Raw genomic sequence first — 26,099 nt, forward strand, 5'->3', positions numbered from 1 at the left:
AGTGTGGAGGGCCTGGAGTGATAGCACAGCAGGTAAGACGTTTGCTTTGCACGCGGCCAACCCGGGTTCGATTCCCAGCATCCCACATGGTCCTCTGAGCACCGCCAGAGGTGATTCCTGAGTGCAGAGCCAGGAGTAACCCCTGTGCATTGCCAGGTGTGACCCAAAAAGAAAAAAAATGAGTGTGGAATAAACTGCTTTAAAGAAAATCAATGGATTGTTTGGGGATGGGGCAGTGGTGCTCAGGGCTCACTCCTGGCTCTGCACTCAGCATCCCTCCTGGTGGGGCTCGAGGGAATGGACGCTGTGCTGAGATGGAACCCATGTTGGCAACCTGCAAGGCAAGCATCTCTCCTGCTGCATGTCTTCTGGCCTGAAAGCCAGTATTTTTGCTTGACCTTGTGCTTTATTTTGTTTGGGGCCTCCCAAGCAAGTGCTCCATGGGGTCTGAAGACCACTCCCATAGCCCTGGTTCTGCTCAGGATTGGAAGTGCTAGGAGCCAGCAAGTCCACCCAAACGGTGTTGGGGGCCCACGCAGTACAGGGAACAGGACCCTCGGTGCCCCAGACACACAGTCAGCCCTAAGAGCCATCCTAGTGTTTGTTTCATTGGGGGTAGTGGCCTTATGGGAGGGGCGGTGCTCAGAGCTTACTCTTGGCTCTGCACCCAGGGATCATTCCTATTGGTTTGGGGAACCATTTGGGTTGCTTGGGGTCAAATCTGTCTTGGTGCAAGACGGATGCCTTACCCACCGTACTATTGCTCTGGTCCCTCATTTCACTTTGTAACTGCAGCCCTTTCTCAACATCTTGGCTTGCCACCCGTCGAGAGAGGGTTCTTGGAGTTTTGAGCCCTTTTATGGTTTTCTTTGGCGGGGAGTGGGGGGGCGTGTCATGAGGCGGAGCCAAGTCTATATTTGACTCTAGTGGAAATGGACTCCAGAGGGACTGAGGGGCTTACAGAGAGTCTGCAAATGACAGCCAGGGCGAGACCCTCTGCGCCCCCCTCAGCACCAGGTCTCAGTTCTCATCAGTGTCTGACTCCCTGTGGGCAAGCTGGGGGCTGGGTAGTTTCACTCTGTCTCAAGGCCACACAGGTCTTCACTTTGGTCCAACTGTCTTAAAAATTGTATAGATGAGAAACATGCACACTCCCGCCGCTGCCATGTCAACTCACCTACGACCTTGTTTCAGAGATTAATAAATAACTCTTTTTTAAATTTGGCTTTCTGGGTCATACTCAGTGATGCTCAGGGGTTCCTGCACTCAGGAATCACTCCTGGTGGTGCTCAGGGGGACCATATGGGGTGCTGGGGATTGATTCTGGGTTGGCTGTGTACCTTCTCTGTGGTACTATCACTCGCGCCCTCCCCCCCCCCCCATAAATAACTCTCGAAAGAGATTGACTAGCACAAAAATTTCTCAGACTGCTCAGTTAAATGTTCTGGATTTTCTGGACATCTCCAAACTCTCCAACACTAATATCCCAGTAGGAGATCACCAGATCGAATGGGGTGTAACACAAAGGCCAACCAATTTTGTTTTTTGCTTTTTGGGTCACACCTGGTGCTGCACAGGGGTTACTCCTGGCTTTGCACTCAGGAATTACCCCTGGCGGTGCTCAGGGGACCATATGGGATACCCCAACCAATCTCAACTAACAAAAATATTAACACAGAACGCTTAACTTGCAACAACAGTTTGGAAAACCCTGTCAAGGACTTAATGTCCCCATGGTGAGATACAACAATTTTCACAAATTTTCTTCAATGGAAATATTTTTTTGATCATCCTGTTAACCAGTTAGTGGTAATAAGAAATATAAAATAAATTATGGGGGGGTGACAGGCTTGTGGGATGGTTGGGAAAATGGAGACAATGGTGGAGGAAGGTGCTCTGGTGATGGAATTGGTGTTAGAATATTGAAAGTCTTAACAAATCATCATGAACAACTTTGCAAACCATGGTGTGTAAATAAAGTGGCTGAAAAATTGTACATATATGTATATGCATACACACACACACACACACACACACACATATATATATATATATATATATATATATATATATATATATATGAGTCTTTAGCTGGAGATGTACCTGGGACCTGATGGCTGGACATGAAAGAGTATCATAAAAAAGGTAGGACCCTGCTCTGTCCCCTGGGAGCTGTGAGGACCCATCAGATCTGGCCAGGGGACTAATCTGCATGATGGCACAATTGGATGCTTTCCTCTCCTTTAGCAGCTTCTGTGTCCAGATTTTTGCCTTAGAACGAACCTTTACCAACTTCCCTGTATAAATAATGTGGGGAAAATTATCCAATTTCTCTAAGAAATGACGAATAAACAAGGAAACACACAACAAGCCAACGTGGGAATCATTCTGTATACACAACCAAATGCATCATGCAGACGTGTGTCCTGACTCTGCCATAAAAAATCAACTGGAAATGACATAAGACTATCAGAGGGGTCAGGGACAGGAAGCAGAGGGCTGGAGCTCACACTTTGGTGTGGGAGCCCCAGGTTTGATCCCCAGCCCTTTATGGTCCTCCCGTGCACTACCGGGTATGGCCCCCTTAGGAAGTAGAAATAAAAACTATCAGAAGTCTAAACGTTCTTTTTTATAAGTGATTAAGAAAGAATGCTTAGTTTTTAAGTTTTTCTTTTATTTTTTTTGGGCCACACGTGGCGATGTTGAGGGGTTACTCCTGGCTTTGCACTCAGGAATCACTCCTTGCAGTGCTTGAAGGACCATGAAGGATGCCGGGGATCGAACCCAGATCGGCTGTGTACAAGGCACACCTGCTGTACTAAAGCTCTAGCCCCTAAATTTTGCTTTTCTTAAAAGATATTTTAAGGTTGGAGCGATAGTACAGTGGGTAGGGTGTTTGTTTTACATGCAGCCAACCTGGGTTTAATCCCTGGCACCCCATTTGGTCCCCTGAGCCTGCTAGGAGTGATCCCTGAGTGCAGATCCAGGAATATGCCTGGACCACTGTTGGATGTGAATATCCTTCCCCCAAATAAATTTTTAAAAGTTTGAAAAGCCAAAATCTGACACTTCTACAAAGCAAGCAATACAGTGTTTGGAATCTGCTTTCAAAACCCTAGAAAGGGTGGCGTGACATCTTCTGAACAGTGATTATTTGGGGAGCAGAGCAATGGTGCCATGAGTCAAATGCTTGCCTTGCATGCAGTCAACCCAGATTCAAACCCCTGAGCACCAGCATCAGGAGTTCAGAGCCAGGAGTAAGCCTAACACCAAACCCAAGATAAATATCGATAATTTTGTTAAATTTGGGTGATGTGCACAGGAGAGTTTGTGACATCCCCCCTCTACTTTTACAGAAGTGTTAACTTCAAGACAAGTTTCCTGGCCAGGACTCGGGGACCAAAGGCACTGGCCTTGGTAGCTGAGACCAGGAGCTGGAACCTGGTAGGGCCCAGATGCCTCCAGGAAGGTCCCAGTGTATCTGTTGTCTGGGACCCCCCGAGCCCTATAAAATGAAGAGTGCAAGCTCAAGTGTAGACTGGGTGTGGGGACGAGCACAGCGATGAGAGTGTGACGCAGGGAGCACGGCAGGGCCAGTCAGCACCACCACAGCAGTGCAGGGCAAACAGGCACTTGGGTATTTCCTGGTCCAGAGGCTGTGGGTCTCTGGCCAGCACGGGGAGGAGGAGTTTCTCCAGGGATGTGCATGTGCCCGAAACCTCGAAAGGTGGACTCTTCCCAGGCACAGGTTTGGAGATGTCCTGGATAGGCCTTCTGCTGTGTGTGCCACCACACAGAACCCTAGCAATCCCATGGGGGGGCTCCAAGCCAAGACATCCCCTCTCCTGCTCACCAACCTTGCCCAGCTCCCGGGCTACTCACTCTGCTCCTCCAGTACCGCTGGCTCCGGCCCGCTCCAGCTCTGCCTGCCTGGTCTGCTCAGACCCAGGCCTCGCATTACTCAGGATGTTTATTCTTAGCTTCAGATGTGATTGGCGCGCCACTGCACTTCCTGGGTCTCCCCCAACCTGTAGGATGTAAATCAGCACCACCCCTCCCACTCTTGCACCTGCGCTGTCTGTCTCAGGGGCCAAGAGAGGTGGACTCAGTCTGATGCTCCCCTCAGATGGGGACCTGAGCTGGGAACCCTATCAGAGGGGACCCGCTGGGTCTTCTCAGGTGCAGTCTGCTGAGGCCCCACTGCACGCGGCCTACTGAGGTGCACGGAGCAGGAGGCAGCCTGGCCTGGTGTGCAGAGCATGTCCAAATTTGGGTGGGACCTGAGGATCTTCTTGATCTGTCCCTGGCCACCACAAGCGCTTGGACTTCTGCATGGCACACACCCCAGGCTGCAGCCAGGGTGAATCAGCTCTCCAACCTCTCAGTAGTGACCACGCCATTCTCTGCCTCTTTCCATCCCACCATTTCTTACTCCATTGTCTTGTCATTGCTCCTGTTCATTTTTTAGTGGACAGGTCCTCTAGGCAGTCACCCCAGGTTTCCCCAAGGCAGGCGTCTATTCTACCCCTGTCCTGCTCTCCCCGGTCAGACCCTGTGGAAACTGACCCCTGCCCCAGGAACAAAGGTGTCCCGTGAGGGGAGAGCAGGGTGGATGTGGACCTCAGCCCACAGGGATGGTTGTTCTAACATTGTATGGTGGAAACCCAACCACGAACAATTGGTAACTGTGTATCTCATGGTGATTCAATTTTTAAAAATTATTTTAAAAAACAAACAAACAGGAGGAATGTTTGGAAGCTGAGCTTTGTAAGGAGGCCTGGAGCTCATAGGCAAAGCATCACCTCCCCAGACGGCCAGTCCAAGCAAATTTATATGTTCTAGAGAAAGCCTGAAAAGTGGGGCTGGGGTGGAGCCATCACCTGTAAGTGGTGAGAAAGTTTTTTGTTTAAAATTTATTTCCTGGGCCTGGAGAGCAGGACAGTAGGAAGGCTGCTTGTCTTGCTCAAGGCTGACCCAGGTTAGATTTCTGGCATCTCAGATGATCCTCTGAGCCTGCCAAAGTGATTCCTGAGTGCAGAGACAGGAGTGAGACCTCAACATTGCTGGGTGTGGCCCCCAAACAAACAAACAATATTATCTTTCCTTTAGGTTTTGGTTCAGGGGGCCACACCCAACTTTGCTTAAGGGCCACTCCTGGCTCTGTGGTCAGGAATCCCTCTGCTGGTACCTTCATGCGTGAGGCTTGTTAGAACGTGTGGAGAGCATCCTTGAGCATGGCTGTGGCTACGTTCCGGTGGTTTTCGGCTCCCGGGAGCTCTGTTCAGGGCGGGGAGGGAAGCTGGAGCCCATCCCCTCCGAGGGGCCCCAGGGAAGACAGCCAGGCATGCGGGCAAGAGACTCTCTGCCGAAATAACAATCAATTATCAAAAATGGACTTTTATTGATCTATGTTATAATAATTCAATTTGCCATTTTGTTGAGGCAAAGAATATGAAGTAAATTTATTATATGTCTTCTAAGGGGACAGGTCTGGGGCATGGGAAAGAAACTGGGGACGTTGGCAGAGGGAAGGTCACACCAGTGGTGGGATTGGTGTTGGAATGTTGTAAAAACATGAAATAACTATGCTACAAATGACTTTATAAATCACAGTGCTATAATTTAAAAAAAAATTTTTTTTAAGGAATGTTTTGTCACACACTTGTGGCAGCCTACCTGCTCTGAACAACACCACCAGCACGGACAGCTTCTCTCAACTCTTGCTTGGCCACAAGGCTCACAGGAAGCATTGTTGGCCATTCTTTCTCTGTGCCTCCATTTTCTCTTCTTGAAAAGGAGTATAATAGCAGTGTCTCTGTCACAGGTGATTGTGATAAAGAATGTTTTCACATAATTAAATTCTTAGAGCAAGTTCTTGCCCAATGATAAGCTCTTGATAAATGATATGAAGAATAGCACTGAAGTCTTCATCACTATTACAACTTTATTTCTGTGTCTTCTCAATATTTCTGAAACATCTCAGGAGATAGGAAGTTGAGCTGCATAAGGGCAGATGAATTTAGAGTCACAGAGAATCTACTTTGTTCAGAAGGAAACTGAGGGATGGAAAAGAATCAAGTAAGAAGGCAAGAAAGAAGCATGGGCTTTCCGCCCAGACGAGACACACAAACGGCTCCTCCGTTCCTGAGCGACCATGATCTCGGAGGCCCACTAACTACTTTCAGCACCAAGCGGCTTCTTGAAGAAATGCCTCTAGACTGTGAACTAGGGTATGGCCCCAGGCTGCCCCGGGAAGGGAAAAGTTTCTCTCTCTCGGCCTTTCCTTTTGGTGGCGGTGTGGTGACCGCCATATTTTAGAATTCACTAAACAGAGGTACGAGCTTGCAGTGATGCAACTTCTGGCAGAAATTTCTCTGGACTTAATTACTAAATACCAGAAATCCAAAACCGCGTGGCCATGACCTCATATGTTCTTCTTTCTCAGCAATGGAAAACATTATCAAATGACGACTTTTAGGCAGGTCTGACTGTTGGGGGAAAATTCCAAATAATAATAGCGAGTTTTCTGTTGAAATATTGAATGTAATCAAAGTAAAGAGAGATTAAAGTGAAAAGCCACACAGGCAGGGTGGGGGGTGGGATGGGAGGTATACTGGGGTTCTTGGAGGTAGAACACGTGCACTGGTGAAGGGATGGGTGTTTGATCATTGTATGACTGGGACTTAAACCTGAAAGCTTTGTAATTTTTCTCATGGTGATTCAATTAAAAAACAAATGAATAGGGGCTGGAGCGATAGTACAGCGGGTAGGGCCTTTGCCTTGCACGCAGCTGACCCGGGTTTGATTCCCAGCATCCCATATGGTCCCCTGAGCACCGCCAGGGGTAATTCCTGAGTGCAGAGCCAGGAGTAATCCCTGTACATCGCCGGGTGTGACCCAAACAGCAAAAAAGTAAAATAAAAAATAAAAATAAATAAATAAATGAATAAATAATTTTCCTATGTTAAATCTTACGTTATCCAAGTTTTAGAATTAAAAAATGAGGCCAGATCCACAGGGCCAGATCCACGGGGGCCAGATCCACGGGGGCCAGATCCACAGATCGAGAGAGAGACCGAGAGCCGGGAGAGAGGCAGAGAGAGAGAGAATGAAGTAGGATGGGGGAGAAAGAAGCAGGAGGAGAATCAGAGGAGAATGGAGATGGACATGAAATAAACCGATCGAGCAACCAGTTTGGCCTTCTTCCTTCCTTCGCCTGCCACATCTTCGCCATCAACCTCCCCGGGGTGGGGAAGCGGCTGGAGGCTACCAAACTCGGGTGGCAGGAGAGACACCTGCTGCCCTAGGCCCTGTGCCTGGCTTGGTGCGGTGAGGCATCCCTTCCCTCGCCCGCGTCTTTTTCTTTTTATTTTTATACAACTGGCGTCCCTGTGCGTGCACGAATCTCCAACCGCTGTGCAACTAAAGAAAAATATTTTCTACTTCACCTGTCAATTTTCAGTGTATTCCCTCATTGTCAATTTCTCCCGAACCAGAGGCTCCCCCTTCTGTTCTGGTGATTCTGCAGAGCCACCTGCAGAGCCGCCTGCTGATCCTTGGGAATTACAGAAGCTACAGTCCATGGTGATGCGCCATCTGACACACTGTCCCCAGGTGGGAGGAGAACGATGTGGTGACATGATGCAGTAACAGGAGTTCTTGGGGTGAAGCCTGTGGTGATCTCCTGGCTTGAAGGAGGATCCATGAGGCCATGGAAGAAGAGGCATGTGTGCAGGATAGTTCCTTGGAACAAGAATGTGACTTGTACGTGGAGGTCTGACCACTGCAGGGTGGAACTTTGTAGCCTAATGATCGAGGCTATAGCCGGTTTTTAGACTCTACAGGAAGCCCGGGATAGCCGATGGGCGGGACTCCCGGATCCGCCCTGTGCCGGCCGACATTTAAGCAGAGAGCCATGTGGGGACTCTCCTTTGCGGCCCCTCGCGAGATCGACCCCGGAGGCAACTGAACCACTTTGGACACGAGCGGCGCCCCCAAAATGCCTCCAAACTGTGTGGTGGGAGCTTCTGGCCCAGGCGCTGCCAGCGAGCAATGCAATTACCAAAAGAATTTTCCTTGGACTTCATATAGAAATCCAAAACCGCGCGGCTGCTATCACAGCCGCGCGACCTAATATCTCTTGATTGTCAGCAACGTGTAAATGTTCCTTTTTGGCAGGGCTTAACGTGGGGGGAAACTCCAAACAATAGTACTAAGTTTTTTGTTAAAGGGTAAAAGATTGTAGCGATAGAATTTTAGGCAGAATTTTCCCTGGACTTTAACGGGTCGGACTTTGGTGGGAAATCCTAACAAGAATAGTCTTTTGCTGAAATATTGAAGGCCACCAAAGTGGTAGCCATCTCTATAGACTGAACAAAGCCATATCCCCACGCCGGCTGAGAAGAAATATCCTTCTTTCTCGGGAAAAAACGCGGCGTGGCGTTAACCATAGTATGATGTCCATTAAGCTGACACGGACCTGGTGGCGTGGGAACCGGATGCAAGGGAATAAATTATTATGTACTTGGAACAGCGGGACGCTGGTGGAATCTTGAGCCGCGGCCGATACCAGCGTATTACTTTTGGTTCCAGAAACTGCTTGTAGACATTATACCAGACTATCAACTAAGCTAGAGCCCCACGCCGGCTGATGACGAGAAATAACCATCTCTTTTGGTTTGTTTTCCCTTTGACAGGCAGCGTGGTGATTACTAAACAGGCGTGATCTCGGTGGCGCGGGACGAGGGGGGAAAAAATAGAAAAGTTATGTAACAAACAGCGGGACTTAATATCTCTACATTCTCAGCAATGGAGAGCCATCAAATGCCTCCTTGACAGTGGGACTGTCTTCTCTTTTTTGGGGGGAAACCCTAGCAACAATAGTGAATTATGTGTTGAAACATGGACTGTAACCAAGATAAAGCGTAAACGAAGTGAAACTTATCACTTACAAGGGCGGGGACTGGGGGGGTGGGAGGGGGCGGGAGGTATAATGGGGTGGTTGGTGATGGAATATGGGCACGGGTGAAGGGAAGGGTGTTTGAGTACTGTATAACTGACATAATCATGAGAACTTTGTAACCCTCCACATGGTGATTCAATAAAATTTAAATTTAAAAAAAAATAAAATAAAAAGCAACCACTAAAAAAAAATAGAATTAAAAAATGAAATTATGGTATCTCTATCGTCATACAAATTTTTATGGATAATTAAAATATGGTAATTTTTATTAATAAAATTTTTTTTTAAAAAAGAAAGAAGCATGACAGGAGGCAAGAGAAAGGCCACTGGGGTGATTGTAGGCAGAGCAAGGCAGAACAAGTATGAGCTCCATCTCATCAGTAATCTTAAGAACACCAGCAAGTCCTCAGACAGTGACACTATGGTGAGGATATTCGATGAGTCCAAAGAAACTATAGCACAGGTAGTCAATAAAGCACAAGAAAGTATGAGAGTAAGAAGACTGCTATAATCAGAAATGGCAGAAATAAAGAACATGATAGGTGATATTAAAAAGTCAATAAAGGGGCTGGAGTGATAGCACAGCAGGTAGGGCATTTGCTTTGCACGTGGCCGACCCGGGTTCGAATCCCAGCATCCCATATGGTCCCCTGAGCACCGCCAGGGGTAATTCCTGAGTGCATGAGCCAGGAATGTGCATTGCCGGGTGTGACCCAAAAAAGCAAAAAAAAAAAAAAAAGTCAATAAAAACTCTAGCAGAATAGAGAAATTGAGAAAAGGATTGAGGAGCTCCAAGATGAGAAGGGAACTGCTAGAAAATGGCAGAAAGTGGAAAATAGTCTAAAAAAGAAATGAACAGCATACCAGAGAAGAATGGGATGAGGTAAAGAGGAACAATATGAGAATCACTGGAGCTCCTGAAGAAGAAGAAGGCAAATGTGAAAAAAAAAAATAATAGAACATCAGTAAGGACCCCCCAGAGCTGAGGGTTACAGGCCCTGAGATCCAAGAGGCCCGAAGGGTCCCAGTGAAAATAGACCCAATTAGAACAACTCCAGGACACATTATACTCAAAATGACAAAGTCCAAAGGTAGAGACAGAATATTGAAAGCAACAAGATCAAAAAAGGAACTTATATACAAAGGAAATCCCATAAAATGTACAGCAGATCTATCAAATGAGACTATAAGCCAGAAGAATGCGGAAAGATATAGTACAAAAACTCAATGAGCGGAACACCTCACCAAGAACACTCTATCCAGCGAGATCATCATCAGATCTGAGGTAGCTATACAGACCTTCATGGACAGGCAACAGCTCAGGGCATTCATAGCCTTGAAACCAGTACTTTAAGAAGAGTTAAGAGTTCCTTTTTTAAAAAAAAAATATTTTATTGAATCACCATGTGGAAAGTTACAAAGTTCTGAGGCTTATGTCTCAGTTATACAATGCTCAAACACCCGTCCCTTCACCAGTGCCCATATTCCACCACCACAAAAAAAAAACAACCCAGTATACCTCCCACCCCCCGCCCCCGAACCACCCCCCCCCGCATAACTGATAAATTTCACTTCCTTTTCTCTTTACCTTGATTACATTCCATATTTCAACACAAAACTCACTATTGTTGCTGGAGTTTAAACACAGAACTCACTATTCTTGTTGGAATTTATCCCCCAAGAATACGGCCCTATTGGCAGGGAAACATTTGATAATTAGTTTTTCACTGATGAGAATGAAGAGATATGTGCGGTTTAGGATTTCTGTACTTTAGTAATTAAGTCCAGGGAGATTTAAGTTGGAAATTGCATCATTTCCCTTCCTGGAGCAGCATGGAGCATAAGCTTAGTTCACAGTCTGGATACATGGCTGCAAGCACTCGCTGGGACCCCAAGTAATATAGCTGGCTCTGGATCCTGGTCGTTCAGCAGCAAAGCGGTTGTGCAAAGGCATGGCCACCCGGGTCAAATCTCAGCGGAGCTCAAGACGGCACCGGCCCCGGCCCGAGACTGCCCAGGCGTCCCGCTGTTTCAAGTTCAAAACACATTTTTTTTTTCCTGCGCCACCAAGTTTATACCTGTTTAAAAGTTCCATAAAATGGCGGACACCATGCCGCTTCCTCCCGGAGGGAAGAAAAACCAAGGAAGAAGGATATTTCCCCCGTTAGCCAGCGTGGGGCAAAAGCTTAGTTCACAGTCTGGAGACATGGCTGCAAGCACTCACTGGAACCCCAAGTCATATAGCAGGCTCTGGATCCTGGTCATTCAGCAGCAAAGCGGCTGTGCAAAGGCATGGCCACCCAGGTCGAATCTCGGCGGAGCTCGAGTTAAAGAGTTCCTTTTATTTGTTTGTTTTTTTTTTTTGCTTTTTGGGTCACACCCAGAGATGTACAGGGGTTACTCCTGGCTCTGCACTCAGGAATCACCCCTGGTAGTGCTCAGGGGACCATATGGGATGCTGGGAATAGAACCCGGGTCGGCCGCATGCAAGGCAAACGCCCTCCCCGCTGTGCTATCGCTCCAGTCCCCAAAAGAGTTCCTTTTAAACAGGAGAAATTTCCCATCATCTGGCATTGAGTATGGCACTCACTAACAGTGCATAAGGTTGTCCTCTACTAGATTAAGAAAGGTTAAAAATAGAGCAATTAATTATCACAAATGGACTTTCATTGGTTTATTTTCTAATAATTCTATTCACCATTCTTTTAAGTTTTTTTTTTGGACCAAGTAATATGAAATAAGTTTGTTGTATGCCTGCCAAGGAAGAAAAAAGAAGAATCTCCATTTATGCAGGAAAGATAGGATTACTGCAATAAGGTTCAAGTGCAAAATAAAATTTAAATGCAATATGTTTTAGATGCTGGAGTTGAAAATTTCATTATATAAATGAGAATTGGCAGCATACTATATTATATTAAATGATTTTAATTTCTTTATTTATATACGTAAAAATAAAATAGCAATTAATCATTATAAACTGACTCTTGTTGATATATCTTCTGATAATTCCATGTGCCATTTCTTCAAGTCTTGTCACAGCAAGCAATATAAGTTTACCATATGCCCGCCTAAGGGGGCAGGCTGGGGGATGGCGGGGGCCCTGGGGACGCCAGTGACTAGACTGACTTTGAAACATTGTATGCCTGAAAAAACTCTATTATGAGGAGCTTTATAAATAACAGTATCTTAATTAAAAAAAATTAAGGAGAAAAATAAAGAATGCAGGCTAATCAGCCATGAGGGAAGAAAATTAATATCGTACAGGGGTTAAGTTGCATGCCAAGCAAGCACTATATGGTCTTCTGAACACTGCACTGGAATGGCGGGTGGTCAGGGTGGCCCCCTTATCCCTGGCCCCAGAGGACTGGAGCAGCACTGCATCCTCAAGCCCCAACACTGAAATGCAGGGAGAGATCCCTGAGCCTCCCAAGGCCTGTTTGGGAGGACTCCCACCCTGCCCCCCAAACAACCCAGCAATGAAAACCTCATTGTCATCCATCAAGTGGCAAAGTCTTCAAATTGGATAATCCTGCATCTTGGAGGTGATGACTCCAGTCCTGCAAGAGGGAGGGAGGCCACATGACCAGAGGGTGATCTGCTGAAGCAGCGAACCCCACACAGAACCTGCCCTTCTCCTGCCCACCCCTGAAATTCTATGCATGCCATAGGGCACCAGGGCGCTGGGCACGGTGGAGCTCACCAGAGTGAGCAGCTGAGAGAGGGCCAGGCCCACCCCACCCAAGCAGGCTGCAAGGTCAGAGCACACAGATCCACCAGGGGTACTGTCAACGGATCAAAAGGATAAGTTCTGGAAGCACCACATGAAGAGTGTCAAGACGGCTTTGTGGAAAACACAGCCCATTGTAGTGGGATTCTTTTGGAAAGTTTTAGTGAAATGCTGTCTGTATACAAGCACGACTTTAGGGTCACACAGTCTCAGTGTGATGCCAAGTGGCAAGGAGAGAAGCTGAGGGCAGGGGCTGGGCAAGAGGAAACTATCGTGCATAATGACCCAAAGGAAACGTGAACTCTATTTGGTTTTTTTTTTTTTTTTTTTTTTTGCTTTTTTTGAACTCTATTTGTAACCGGGAAAGATGTCTATGACTTGTCTCAGAGGAAAGTCAAGCCCATGGCTGAGCCATGCATGGATGCAGGAGCCAGGGGCCATCACAAGCTGTGTGGCCAAGAACTTTCTACCCTCCGCAGGCCCAGAGTCACTTGCCAGTGCCGTTCTTGCACTCTTTTACTGCCTTCCTTTTTGCACACCACCCCAATGCTTTTATCATCTCAAAGATGCACTGGATCCCTGAGGGTTAGCTTTAGTGACCAGAGCACTGTCCAGAAATGGAAGTACTACAGGACTGCAGCTCAGAGAAGCCCAAGCCAAAGTCAGAATACATGAGGCATGAGGCAAAACCCACAAAACCCAACAAGACTGGACCAGTGGTCCAAAGGCTTACCACTGAATCCTGATAATAGAGTAGCAGGATTCACTAACATCTCGTGCTGGTCAAAGCACTTGATCAAATGGCATTTGCTGAAAGTGCATTTCATTTGCTATACACTTTCTTTCATTTGAGGTATTATTTCCATGCACTGTAACGTCTGACAAAGAACGTTTACCTTTGAGCAAAGAGCATATTATGTGGATGAAGACTTAGAACATTTGTAACCCCCTACACACACACACACACACACACACACACACACACACACATACACACACACACAGAGGCACTCACTCACTGGGCTTCTGCATTCCTCCATTCAAGCAGCCATTCTGCCAACTTCTGCTGCCTGCTTTATTTTATTTATTTATTTATTTATTTTTCTTTTTGGGTCACACATGGCAATGCACAGGAGTCATTCCTGGCTCATGCACTCAGGAATTATCCCTGGCGGTGCTCAAGGGACCATATGGGATGCTGGGATTGAACCCGGGTCAGCCGTGTGCAAGGCAAATGGCCTACCCTTGTGCTATCACTCCAGCCCCCTGATGCCTGCTTTAATTTTGTTTATTTCTAAACTTCACCAAAATGAACTTTATCCAAATATTCATGTGGGATTATTTTCTTCTTTCTTTCTTTCTTCTTTTTTTTTGAGGTGGAGGAATTTGGGGGTCGAGGTTTGGGCATTCCTGGCTATGCTCAGGGATCACACCTGGCTCTGTAGTCAGGGATCACTCCTGGATCTGTAGTTAGGGATCATTCCTGGCTCTGTGGTCAGGGATCACTCCTGGCTCTGTGGTCAGGGATGGTCAGGGATCACTCCTGGATCCGTGTTTAGTACTCACTCCTGGCTCTGCTGGGGGAACAACATGCAGTGTGAGGAATCAAACCAGGTCAGGTGCTTGCTTGCAAGGCAAGTGCCTTACTCGAAATACTCTCTTTCCAGCCCTTAATTTGCATCTTTCTTCCATCATCTTTGACTTGATGTGACATTTTATTAAACCAGGTAGAACAAAGATGTGGGACATCTGGGAGAAGTGATTTCATCTAATTTTCTCCTGGACCGGTCAATGGAAAATCATGTAACACCACAAACACGTGAACCCTTCCGCCCAGGGCCAGACGATGGTGGAGAATTGTCACCAGCTCTATAGTAACTGGGGGTGCACATATTTCATGGCCCAGGAAAATAGACTCCCCCTCCATACCAGGTTCTCACACACCAGGTGCTAGAGGTTTCTCAGCCTCATTCTGAAACCAGCCCTTTCTGATCTGTCTCCCAGGGGGCATGTGGGATGCTAATTTTAAGATTCACAGTCAAGATGATAGAAAGGCTTTGGAACCGGAGTAAAGAGATCTTGTCTACCAGAAGGTTTTGGAGCTGATTCATTTATATAGATAGAGATGGGGACAGAGATAGAAATAGAGTTAGAAATAGAGACAGAGATAGAATTAGAAAAGAAAAAAAGATATATATTCTTCAGCAGTTAAGGTGAGTCTGTGCTAGGGAAAACATTCAGCACGAAAGGGAATGTGGTAAACAGTCTGGTGCTCTCCTGCCTGGGCACACTAAGACTCATTTTCTCCTGGCAGAACTTACAGAACCTGTCAGCAAAGCCCAGGAATCACATGTGTTTATGTGCCACAAAATGAGAGATACACCAGTCCCTCATCCATTTCTTCCCATGAACATTTTTTAGAGAAGTTGTTGGCTTACACAGATGAAACTATTTCACATGCTACTTTTTCCTACTTAATATTCTTTATCAACTAGTCTTTAATCTTTTCCTTCCTTCCTCCCTTCTTTCCTTCTTTCTTTCCTTAACCCCAGCCTCCTTCCCTCCCTCCCTCCCTCCCTCCCTTCCTTCCTTCCTTCCTTCCTTCCTTCCTTCCTTCCTTCCTTCCTTCCTTCCTTCCTTCCTTCCTTCCTTCCTTCCTTCCTTCCTTCCTTCCTTCCTTCCTTCCTCTCTTTCTCTTCATTCTCTTTCTCTTCATTCTTCCTTTCTATTCACTTTCTTTCTCCCTCTCTCCCTCCCTCCCTCCTATCCAACCTTCCTTGGAATTGCACCCTGAACTTCACACATGAGAAACATGTGCTCTACTACTGAACCACATGCCCTGGTCCCCTGATGAGCATTTTCCAAGGAGGTTACACAGGAGTGAATTTGCATCATCTGCTCTTAGAATTGTCATCCACTTGCTGCTGTGGTCTCTTTGAGGGAGGAAGTGTTTTTCTGTTTTCAACCCGTGTCTGCCACTCTCCATGATTTTTTTGAGGAGCCACTATCAAATCTTCTGAGAAAGTTCTCGAGGCCAGAAAAAAGCAAGAGTAGCCCCCAAAAGTCACTTCTTTGAAATTCAGCAAAAGTCCTGATTTTCATAATCACGATTTACATATAGGAGTGCTGAATTTCCTACACTGGTAATATACCCAGTCCTGTTATTTTTACTAATTTCTCAGAAATACTAAAACATTTATTTTCATTTTGGTTTGTCTGGGGGAATGCACAGTGGTTGTTAGGGGGTCATTCCTAGAACAATACCAGGGGTGTCTCCCTGTGGCATTCGTCGGACCATGAGGTGTTGGGGTTTGCCCCCTCCCTCCCTGCACATACTTTCCCCCCTCCTCTCACCCCCCATGCAAAGCATGTGCACTGGCTCTTGGTTATCTTCCCAGCCCCTTCTTTGGCAAAGTCTGCGTCAAAGAAGAGAATGCCACTTTTTAAAAAAATTAATCACCATGAGATACAGTTACAAAGCTTTCATGTTTGAGTTTCAGTCATACAGTGATCGAACACCCATCCCTCCACAGTGCACATTCTCCACCACTAATTTCCCCAGTATTATACCCCCCCTTTCTAACCTTTCCCCTTCCCCAGGAACCCTAATGAAGGTTCCTGGAGCCTCCAGCAAAGTCAAACAGTGGCTCACAGTGGAGTTGATAGCACATCTTTCCCATGTTAGCTTTTTACTGAGACAACTGGAAGGGATTTGTAAATATTATGACCATCGTTTCTAAATCCTTCCACAGACGCCCAAAGAGGAGAGGTATTCTCTTACTCATGCTCGTTTACATCCTTACTGAACTTGACCATAATTCAATAGCAGCATCACCAACACAGTCCATCCATAGCTTCAGGGTCCTGAGAAGAGTCTCATGACTGCTTCTGTCAATTGAGGACCCGCCAGCATCACACCCAGAGTCTGGTCGTCTCTTGGAATCCTTTTCTGTCTTGAGCAGTGTTTTGTTTGTGGGATGGTTGGTTTGATTTTGGTTTGTTCTTTTGGGCCATATCTCATGGTGCTCAGGGCTTACTCCTGGTTCTGTGGTCAGGAATCCCTCCTAGTGATACTCGAGGGATTGTATGTGGTGCCTAGGATTGAACCCAGGTCAGCTGCGGGCAAAGCCTGTCCCCGACACCCCACCTATTGCCCCCTTGGTCCTCTGTCCTTTATCTCCTGTTCTTTTCTCCTGTCTGTTTGGCAGGATCTTGGCCATAGTCCGTGGAGCTGAGATTCCCTCTCAGGTCTGCCTCTGATTGTTTCCTGCACACTGGCAAAGTTCCTGGTGACTGAGCACGGGGCCCAAAGGCTCGCCTCAATTTAGCTACACATTTTTGGGGAGAAGAGCACTGGGCCAGGTGTGTCTTCTTTTAAAGCTCATCAAGGGGCTGGAGTGATAGCACAGCAGGTAGGGTGTTTGCCTTGTACTCGGCCAACCTGGGTTCGATTCCCAGCATCCCATATGATCCCCTGAGCACCGCCAGGAGTAATTCCTGAGTGCAGAGCCAGGAGTAACCCCTGTGACACCCCCTCCCAAAAAAAAAAAGCTCGTTAAGTTTCATTAAGACAAGGTTGGTTTGTCTCATGCGTGTGGTGCTGTAAGGATCACCCTCTAGGCGTGGACGCTGGGGGTTCTGTGGAAACATGCCCTGCTCTCCCTCTGAGATTAGTGTCGTCTGTGGTGACACTTTGGGACCTGGCCCCTCGTGGCTCTCACACACCTCAGCATGCGCCTGGCTAAAAATAAAATTAGTATTAAAGGTGCAAGATGGCAACATTTATGTGAGGGACATGCTGACCTCCAAACTACGTCCTTGATCAAGATGGGGACTTGATGAAGGAGGCTTTCTTTTTCTTTCTGTTTGAGAAAGCAAACCACAAATAACCATGAATCTGAATCACATAACAAAGCTCATATATCCACCAGGCTGAATTGTGTTAAAAGATTAACATAGGTCCCTTCCAATTTTTCTTTCATCCTTTTTTTATTCTTTTAATTTTTTTTGGTGGGGGGCATACCTGGCAATGCTCCGGGGTCACTCCTGGCTCTACCTTCAACGATCATGCCTGGCGGTGCTCAGGGGACCATATGGGATGCCAGGGACCAAACCTGGGTCCACCATGTGCAAGGCAAGTGTTTACCCACTGTATTATCACTCTGTCTTCCAATTTTTCTTTCAAGTTTTAGTGAAAGTTCCTGAAACCATCTCCTGCTCTCATTAGAAGAAGTTCCAGGTCAGGGAGACATCCTAGGAATCAGGGGCCTGTGCTTTGCAAGTACGAAGATCCAAGTTCAGTCCCCAGCACCATCTGTCCCCTCCCCCTGAGCCTGGGCATTGACCTGTCAGACTCAGTTGCTAAGCATCACTGGGCTTGGCCCCAGGTCCTTTGAACAAGAGAGCCAAAAATGGAAGTTCACAAATATGTCTGTCTTCCAGGCTCTTTTCTAGCTTCAGAAGTTCGTACTTACCTCTGAGAAGCACCATCTAGCACTTTTTTGCATCCATCATTATTTGTAAATAAATAATATTCTGTACATATTGATAAGCAAAATAAAAATCACCACCAGGAATGGGGGGGTGTAGAAACTTCACATTTTAGACTTAAACTCGAGAGCTGCCTGGAAGAAGAAAGCACTTCCCACGGAATCCGCACAGGCTGCCCCTGGGCCACCTGGAGGTGGGCCTCGAGTCACGGGCAGCGGGAGCAGCCGGTTTACTGTCCATAGGAGGATTCGCATTAGAGTCACTGTTAGTGTAGTCAAGTATTTGTCTTTGGAATGTGGCAGTTCCTACATTGGACTAAAACGCATAATTTAAACTCCAGGTCATCAGCCCTGGGGCAGGAGCCCTTCTAGGCAGGAGGAAATGCAAATTCAGAGACACAGATCCATCAGCGGGACTGGGGAGATGGCGCAGGTCATGGACAGCTTTGCATGTGTGGGATCCTGATTCAGTCCCCCACACCGCACAATCCTCTCCCCTGAGAAATATCACATCCAGGGTCTGTGGGTGCTGAGCCATAGGACAGTTATCACCAGGAGTGGCTCTGGTCCCCCAGATCATTTCTAGGGAGACTCACTCCCACTCCAGCCCCGCCCCCCCCCACACACACACACAAAAATTAGGACTAGAGAGATAGTTCAATGGACTGAGCATGTGCTTTGCATGTGAGAAGTCTGGGTTTCATCCCTGGCACCACATGGAGTGATCACAGAGCCTAGAACCAGGATTATCCCCCCAAACAAATGAATGAAATAGCTCAGATGATTTTTATTTGGGCACTTTAGTGGCCTGGGTTTGACCCTGGTCTTTATAGCTACTGTGATCTTCCTGTTGTTGCAACAAGGGACCCAGGGCCAAGACAGGAGAAGACCAACAGGCCTCTCACTGCCGACATGGTTTATTGTTTTTCCCTCTTTATTGATGATTCAAAAACCTCTGCAAGTTCACCCACCGGGTGCCTGATTTGATGAGGCAGTGTCTCATCTTCCAGTTTTCTCCCAAGATTCTCCCAAGACCGATCAGTCCCCGTGTGTTGAGTTCATTCTTTGGAACTGCTTCTGATATTCCAGGCACGCCCGCACCCCCAGGTGGCTTCTGATTCCGTCCCCCGCAGGCCGATGTCTGCACTCACAGGGAGCACCTGTTTGGTTAGCTGTTCCCAGCCTGCCCTCTGTGCTGTCCCCAGGCCCGCAGACACGGCCCAAGTGTCTTCTTGACTTTAGGCCCCACCGGTGTGTGGAGATGGAGAAGATCAGACGTGGGAACCTCTGTGCTCTTGGGTCTCCAAGGACCCAAAAGTGTTCCACTTACTCCTCAATGTAATACGTAGCTCACAGAGGCCCATGGAATGAGTAAGCATGTGAATGAGAATGTTGGAAATTCAGAGCAAATCAGGCACTCACTTGAGATTTTGTTTCCTTTGGGTTCTGCTGCTGAGGTGGGGTGGGAGGGGGAGAGGCAGTGAAGCAGGGCATTCGTGAGTTCTGCCTGGGGTGGTCTGACTCAGTGGGGGATCTTCTGCAGCACACGGGCCCCCTTCTTCCTCCCACCCCTCTCTCCTCCCAGTGGGAGATGTGAGCCAGGCTAGCTCACACCAGGCCACTGCCCGCTGGGACCGCAGGCAGTATTTTTTTTTTTTTCATTAAAACACCATGATTTACAAAGTTGTTCATAATATCTTTGTTTTAGGCATTAAGTGATCCAACATCATCAGTGTGACCTTTCCTCCACCTAAGTCCCCAGGTTCCCTCCCAACCCCAACCTGTCCCTTTAGGCACATAACAAATTCACTTTATGTTGTTTGCGCGAACAAAAAGTAAAAAAATGGCAAATAGAATGATTAGAAAACAAATCAGTAAGAGCCAATTTATGATTCTGATATGATTTTAACCTTTGTAAATAAGGAAATTAAAACTATGTAATACAATTTAACAAAATGCCTATTCTCATTTACATAAGTAAGTTTTCAATACCAGAATCCAAAATATATTGCATTAAATTTATTTTTTACTTGGATCTCATTATGGTGATAATCATGTCTTAACTGTCATTAATAAACTTTTTAAAAAATCCCCCAAAATAGCTTGGAATTTACAAGAAATAGGTGCATATGTACATGTTTTTCCCCTATACTTTAAGCTCTGTGATTTCCAAAGTTGTTTGTGATGGTTTGTTACAGGCATTCAACATTCCAACACCGTTTCCACCACCACTGTCACCATCCCTCCACCACTGTCTCCATTTTCCCAACCACCTCTTAAGCCTTTCCCGGTGGCAACTCAGCCAGTTATATTGGGGTGACTGAAACTCAACAGCAGAAGCACAGCAGGTAGGACCCTTGCCTTGCACACAGCCAACCTAGATTCGATCCCGGCATCCCAAATGGTCTCCTGGGCACCTCAGAGTGATTCCTGAGTGCAAAGCCAGGAGTAACATCTAAGCACAGCTGGGTGTGGTCCTGCCAAAATAAAAACAACAGCACTCCTGAGTGGGTGGGCCTTCCTGCCCCCGCCCTGCCACTCTGATCTGAGTTACTTTGCTCTGAGTACTCACTCTTACTTAGTGCTTATAGGAGGGTTATCTGCCTCTGTGCTGGGGTCAGGGCTTCCTCTGACAGTCAGTCACCAGACCCTGGCACTTGGAGCTCTCCAGGTGAAAGGCACGCCACAGTCAACTGTGGGTGAGCAAGGGGAAAGAAAGGGGTGATGAAGGCTGATTTCACCCACGCCCTCCCTCCCTCACTATCTCCCACCCTTCCTCACTCACCCACCCACTCCCTCCCTCCCTCCCTCCCTCCCTTCTTCCCTCCCTCCCTCCTTCACTAACTCTGTTCTGTTGTCTGAAAGAAATTACCACTGAGAAGTTGTTCTTCTTCCTGTTAGGATTCTCTTTTCACCCCAGGACTTTATGAAGAATGGAGCTTTTCCAGTTGGTGGGACCAGGAATACATTTGCTCAGCAACCCACAGGGTGAAACTAAACACAGCCTGAATTTCAAAATGCGCCTAAGGACTGACAGGTGCCAAACTGAGCCCCTCGTCACAGCTTGAGCTGTGCCTGGACCCAGGAAATTATAAGGTGGCACCAGGATCCCATCTCAAGGTCTGCCTTAGAAGAGAACTAGTTTGTTGGTCCTGGGGGTGGGTGGTGGGGAAGGGTGCTGGGCCATACCCACCCCACCATCCTTCTTTTGGTCTCCTTTGACTAGGATAAAATCATCCCACTTTTCAAGAGCCCAGTTGTGGGAATTCTGTTTAAAAGTGAAACCACAGTAAAGACATTTATTTATTACTTTTTAAAACAAGGTGACTTATTTTTTAAAAGCAACTTATGAGGTAAAAATGCAGGAATTTATTACTTTTAACAGTAATGCAAGCACCCTATCCACTGTACTCTCTCTCCCACAACCCCATACATTTGTACCCTTTATATATCACTTTGGTTGAGGAACTCGTGTGTGCAAAATGGCTGCCTACGTGCCAGACCTCAGAGCCTCGGCTGAGTCCCTTCCGAGAGAAGACTTTTCCCGAGAAGCCCAACAGACATCTCAGGCCCCCTTGCTATGATTTTCCAGCTTCAAGGGCTGCTGCTGGTGGGTGGCAGGCTCTGCCAACAGGGAAATAGTGGCCAGTGGACACTGACTGGGCAGAACTGAGAATTCAGCCTGGGCAGGAAAGTGCTCATTCCTTTGCTTCCCTGGCCTACTCCCACGTTCCTGGTTTCAGCTGGGGATGAACTTTAATCGGCCTTTTCCTCAATATTGACAGGTACCAGTGATAGAGAAGAGATACATTTGTATCCATAAAATTACATTCTCCCACACAACATTCTGCATCCTTCCCTCTGACAAGTGGCTCAACAGGGGCAGAGCAATATAGTACAGCAGGTAGGATGTTTTTCTTGTGTGTGGTTGACCTGGGTTTGATCCCCCAGCACCATATATGGTCCCCAAAGCATCACCAGATGTAATTGCTGAGTGCGGAGCCAGGAGTAAACTCTGAGTATCGCTGAATGTGGCCTCAACAACCAACCAACCAAACAAAAACAACTAGAGAAAGGGCTAGGGGATGAGGAAATACTGGTTTACAAGATTTTATGTTTTAGGGGTACACTTTCATGCTATACACATACCCTGTTTTGTTTGGGGCCATGCCCAGTGTTGCTTAAGGGTTACCCCAAGCTCAGTGATCACAGCCAAGTGCTGAGGATAAAACTGGGGCACCCGCCAGAAAAGCACGTGCTGAGAAGAGGCCTTTGTGCCATCTCCCCAGTCCATCCCATGCCTAAGAGGAGAGTATTAGTGAAGCTAACTGGGGTAAACTAAGGCTCTTGGCCCTGAAAACCAACATCAGGGTTCTAAGTAACTGCCACTCCCTCTGGAGTTTTGGCCTTGATTTACATTGATAAGTTTCATGGACAGAAAGAACCTGCAGGGGCCAGAGCAATAGTACATCAGGTAGGGCGCTTGCCTTGCACGAGGCCCATCAGGTTCCATCCCGAGCCACCCATATGGTCCCCCAAGCAGTGCCAGAAGTGATTCCTGAGTGTGAAGCCAGGAGCAACTCTTGAGCATCACCTGGTATGGCCCCCAAAACAAAACAAAAAAAAAATTTAAAAAAAAAGAGCACGTAATTGGTCTTTAGAAAAGAGATTAGTTTACTGATAAAGGTCAAAACATTCAGAACTTCAAAGCACGGATTTCATCTCTCTGTTTGAGAAGATGCGATCGATCAATCGTGTCTGTGTGTGTGTGTGTGTGTGTGTGTGTGTGTGTGTGTGTGTGCTTGTTTTTGTTTGTTTTATTTTGGCCTTTTTTCAGGGAAGACCACATCTGGCCTTGCTCAGGGCTCTGTGCTCAGAAATCTTTCTTTATGGCTGGACATGGGGACTATATGGGATGCTGGGGATATAACCCAGGTCGGCCACATGCAAGGTAAATGTCCTACTCACTGTACAATCTCTCTGGTCCTGTAATTTTATTCTTTTTTTTTTTTTTTGCTTTTTGGGTCACACCCAGCAATGCACAGGGGTTACTCCTGGCTCTGCACTCAGGAATCACTCCTGGCAGTGCTCAGGGGACCATATGGGATGCTGGGAATCGAACCCGGGTCAGCCGTGTGCAAGGCAAACACCCTATCCACTGTGCTGTCGCTCCAGCCCCTGTAATCTTATTCTTAAATAAGAATCTGTTGATCTGACAGTAGCCCCTATAGATGTGAGGAGACAGTCAAGCCACTTTCTTCGTGCTTCTCAGTGACTCTAAATGCTCAGTGACTCTAAATGCTGTAGGGCTTCTCACCCAGGCACCTTCTCTTCCTCTTTTTCCTTTTTTCTTTTAATTTTTGGGTTGCACCTAACAGTGCTTTATCACTGGGGCGTCTCTTGCCGCACGGTTGCCGAGGTTCACTCTCAGGGGTGCTCAGGGACCAAGCAATGCCAGGGGTGAGGAATCAACCCCAGGCTCCTCACCTGCTCAGTAGACGCTCCAGCCTCGGGGCCATCCCCGCAGCCCTTGCCCCAAAGTTCTTGACAAGACAAAAACCACTGCCCTGTTGATCTCATCAGCCTCTCAGGGCCCTGGCCAGGGTGAAGACTGTCTAATGGCAAAACACAGAATGTTCTTTTTGGTCCACAGTTCACAAGCATTAATTGAGCACCTATTGTGTGTGTAGGAAAGAGGCTGGAGGAGTACTCAGAGACTCCAAGTTTTGGGGATAAGAGAGAAGACACCCGAGTAGATGATAGAAGATGATTCAGGTAGAATGGAATAACCCAGATAGGGGCAGACCAGCGGCAAGAGTTCTAGGTGAAAGGTACTTCAGGCAGCTGGGCCATATAGAAGTAAGTGAACTTGGCATATCAATAAAGAGAAATAAGAGAGGTCTGTGAGGTAGGCCTAGGGAGCAAGAAAAAATGTTTACTAAATGAGGGAACGATTGAATTAACATTAGGGACTCCCCCAGGGCCTGGCACGGGGAAGGCTTCCACAAATATCTGAACTGAATTGAAATTAATCAGATCAAGGCCTTGCTTGGGGAAAAAGAAATAAAAAAGTAAACAGACTTTTCTTTTAAAGTTTCTGGTGCTGCCCATCTCACAGGAAAATTTCCTCCAGGAAGATGAGGGGGAATGTTAAGCTCCCAGGGGTTTGGCAAAGCAAAAGAACACGCACAGATGGAATAAGGCAGATTAGCAAGTCTCAGGTTGCAGAAGCGAACTTTTAGTGGTTTGGGTAGAGACAAAAAATACTTAAGACCTTCTGTGTTATAGGATTTGAATTCAATCTCCTGCTATCATTGAAGACTAATCTATTCTCCCCTTTTTTCCTGCTAAGTGGGAAGTTGGCTCTAAAACAGGAGGTAAGAGAAACTCTGGGGCTCCCAAATCATAGCTGAACTGGCTCATTTATGTCACTCTGGGTACAAAGTGTCAAAGGACACAGAGGCCCCAGGGTGACAATGGTAAGCGTCTGCTTCCAGCTTCCAACTGGGATCTCCATCATGCTCAACATCGTCATCACCATGGAAACTGAGGTGGGTGCAACGTGATTTCACTTGGGCAAATGAGAAAAACAAGGCACAGAGGGAATAAATCACCTACTAATCATAACATACAGAACCACTTCCTCTCCCGGCCTCTCCCAGCTCAGTACATGACACGCCATTCACTCTATTCCTTCAACCAGAAATCTGGAAAAGGTTCTTGGTTCTTTCCTGTTCTTCCTCTCATATCTGACTCATCACCAAATCATCAGACTCTCCTCGACATGGCTCTTGTCTCCCATGCTCACGGTTCTCACCCTCACACCCAGCCCCTTCTCTTCCGAGCCCCCTGCTTCTACAACCACCCTCCTCCTCAAAACTTAGTCACATACCACTTGCTAAAAACTCTTTATGATCTTCTCGCTGCTTTTCGTTTTCTCTCTGCTTATACCTAAGCTTTTTCTCTCTGACTTGCATTTGCTTACTTATTTCTTGTTGGGCCCCCAAGTGGTCTTCAGCCCAGTGCCATTGGCTCATTGCAAGGAGGGCCCAGGACTGCAAAGCTGCTCAGGCCCTGCAGTGCTAGAGATACGTGGGCCACTGGGTGGTGCTGGGGACCTCCAGGACTGCAACTGTGATGCTCAGGTGAAAAGGTGGTACAAAGAGTCACACCTTGGTCAGGCTTGCGTACGTTATAACCACTATGCCACTCCCTGGCCTTCTGCTTCTCCAGTGATGGTTTGGGGCTGTGCCTCAGTGTGGTTTATTCTAAGCAGGTACGACCTGCCAAGTGTTCATAATTCTCAAATCCTTGATTTGCTATCTTTCGTTCATTTAAAGTATTCTTAGAAAAAATATTTTTTAATTCTTAATTGGGAGCCAGAGAGATAGTACAGGAATAAAAGCATTTGCCTTGCCTTGCATGTGGCTGGCCCCTGTTTGATTATATATGGTCCCTGAGCACAGAGCCAGGAGTAGGCCTTGAGCACTGCTGGGTGTGGCTCCAAAACAAAACAAATTCTTAGGGCATGTACACACACACACACATGCACACATACAACTATTGTCTCTTAAATTTGTACTGTTTTTCTAGTATTTTCCTCTTCTTCTGAGACTCTGATCATACCAGTTAGATGTTTTACACTTCATGGGATTATACCTCATATTTCCTATGCACTTTTTGTTTACTTTGGGAGGGGCCCACACTCAATGGGCTCAGGATTTATTCCTGGCTCTGCTCTCAGGGATCACTCCTGGTTGGCTTGGGGGAACCATATGGAATGCCAGTGGGGAGGGAATTGAACATGGGTTGGTCACATGCAAGGCAAGTGCCCGACCTGCTGGACTATCATTCCAGCCCCTTCCTGAGCATTTTTATCTCATATTCACTTTACAACTCTCTTCACCATATCACTGTCATC

The 26,099-nt window shown here is 46.9% G+C and overlaps 1 protein-coding gene across 1 annotated transcript in view; it reads right to left on the reverse strand.

Moving 5' to 3' along the window:
• TNFRSF13B (TNF receptor superfamily member 13B) overlaps positions 1 to 3,958 on the reverse strand; it is a 39,202-nt gene extending 35,244 nt beyond the window's left edge. Inside the window, exon 1 of the mRNA XM_055136681.1 lies at positions 3,883 to 3,958. Within this exon, the coding sequence (XP_054992656.1) occupies positions 3,883 to 3,958 (76 nt within the window). The remainder of the gene's footprint in view (positions 1 to 3,882) is intronic.
• Positions 3,959 to 26,099: the final 22,141 nt, after the last annotated feature.

The sequence above is a fragment of the Sorex araneus genome, chromosome 4, assembly GCF_027595985.1.
Source record: "Sorex araneus isolate mSorAra2 chromosome 4, mSorAra2.pri, whole genome shotgun sequence".
Lineage (NCBI taxonomy): Eukaryota > Metazoa > Chordata > Mammalia > Eulipotyphla > Soricidae > Sorex > Sorex araneus.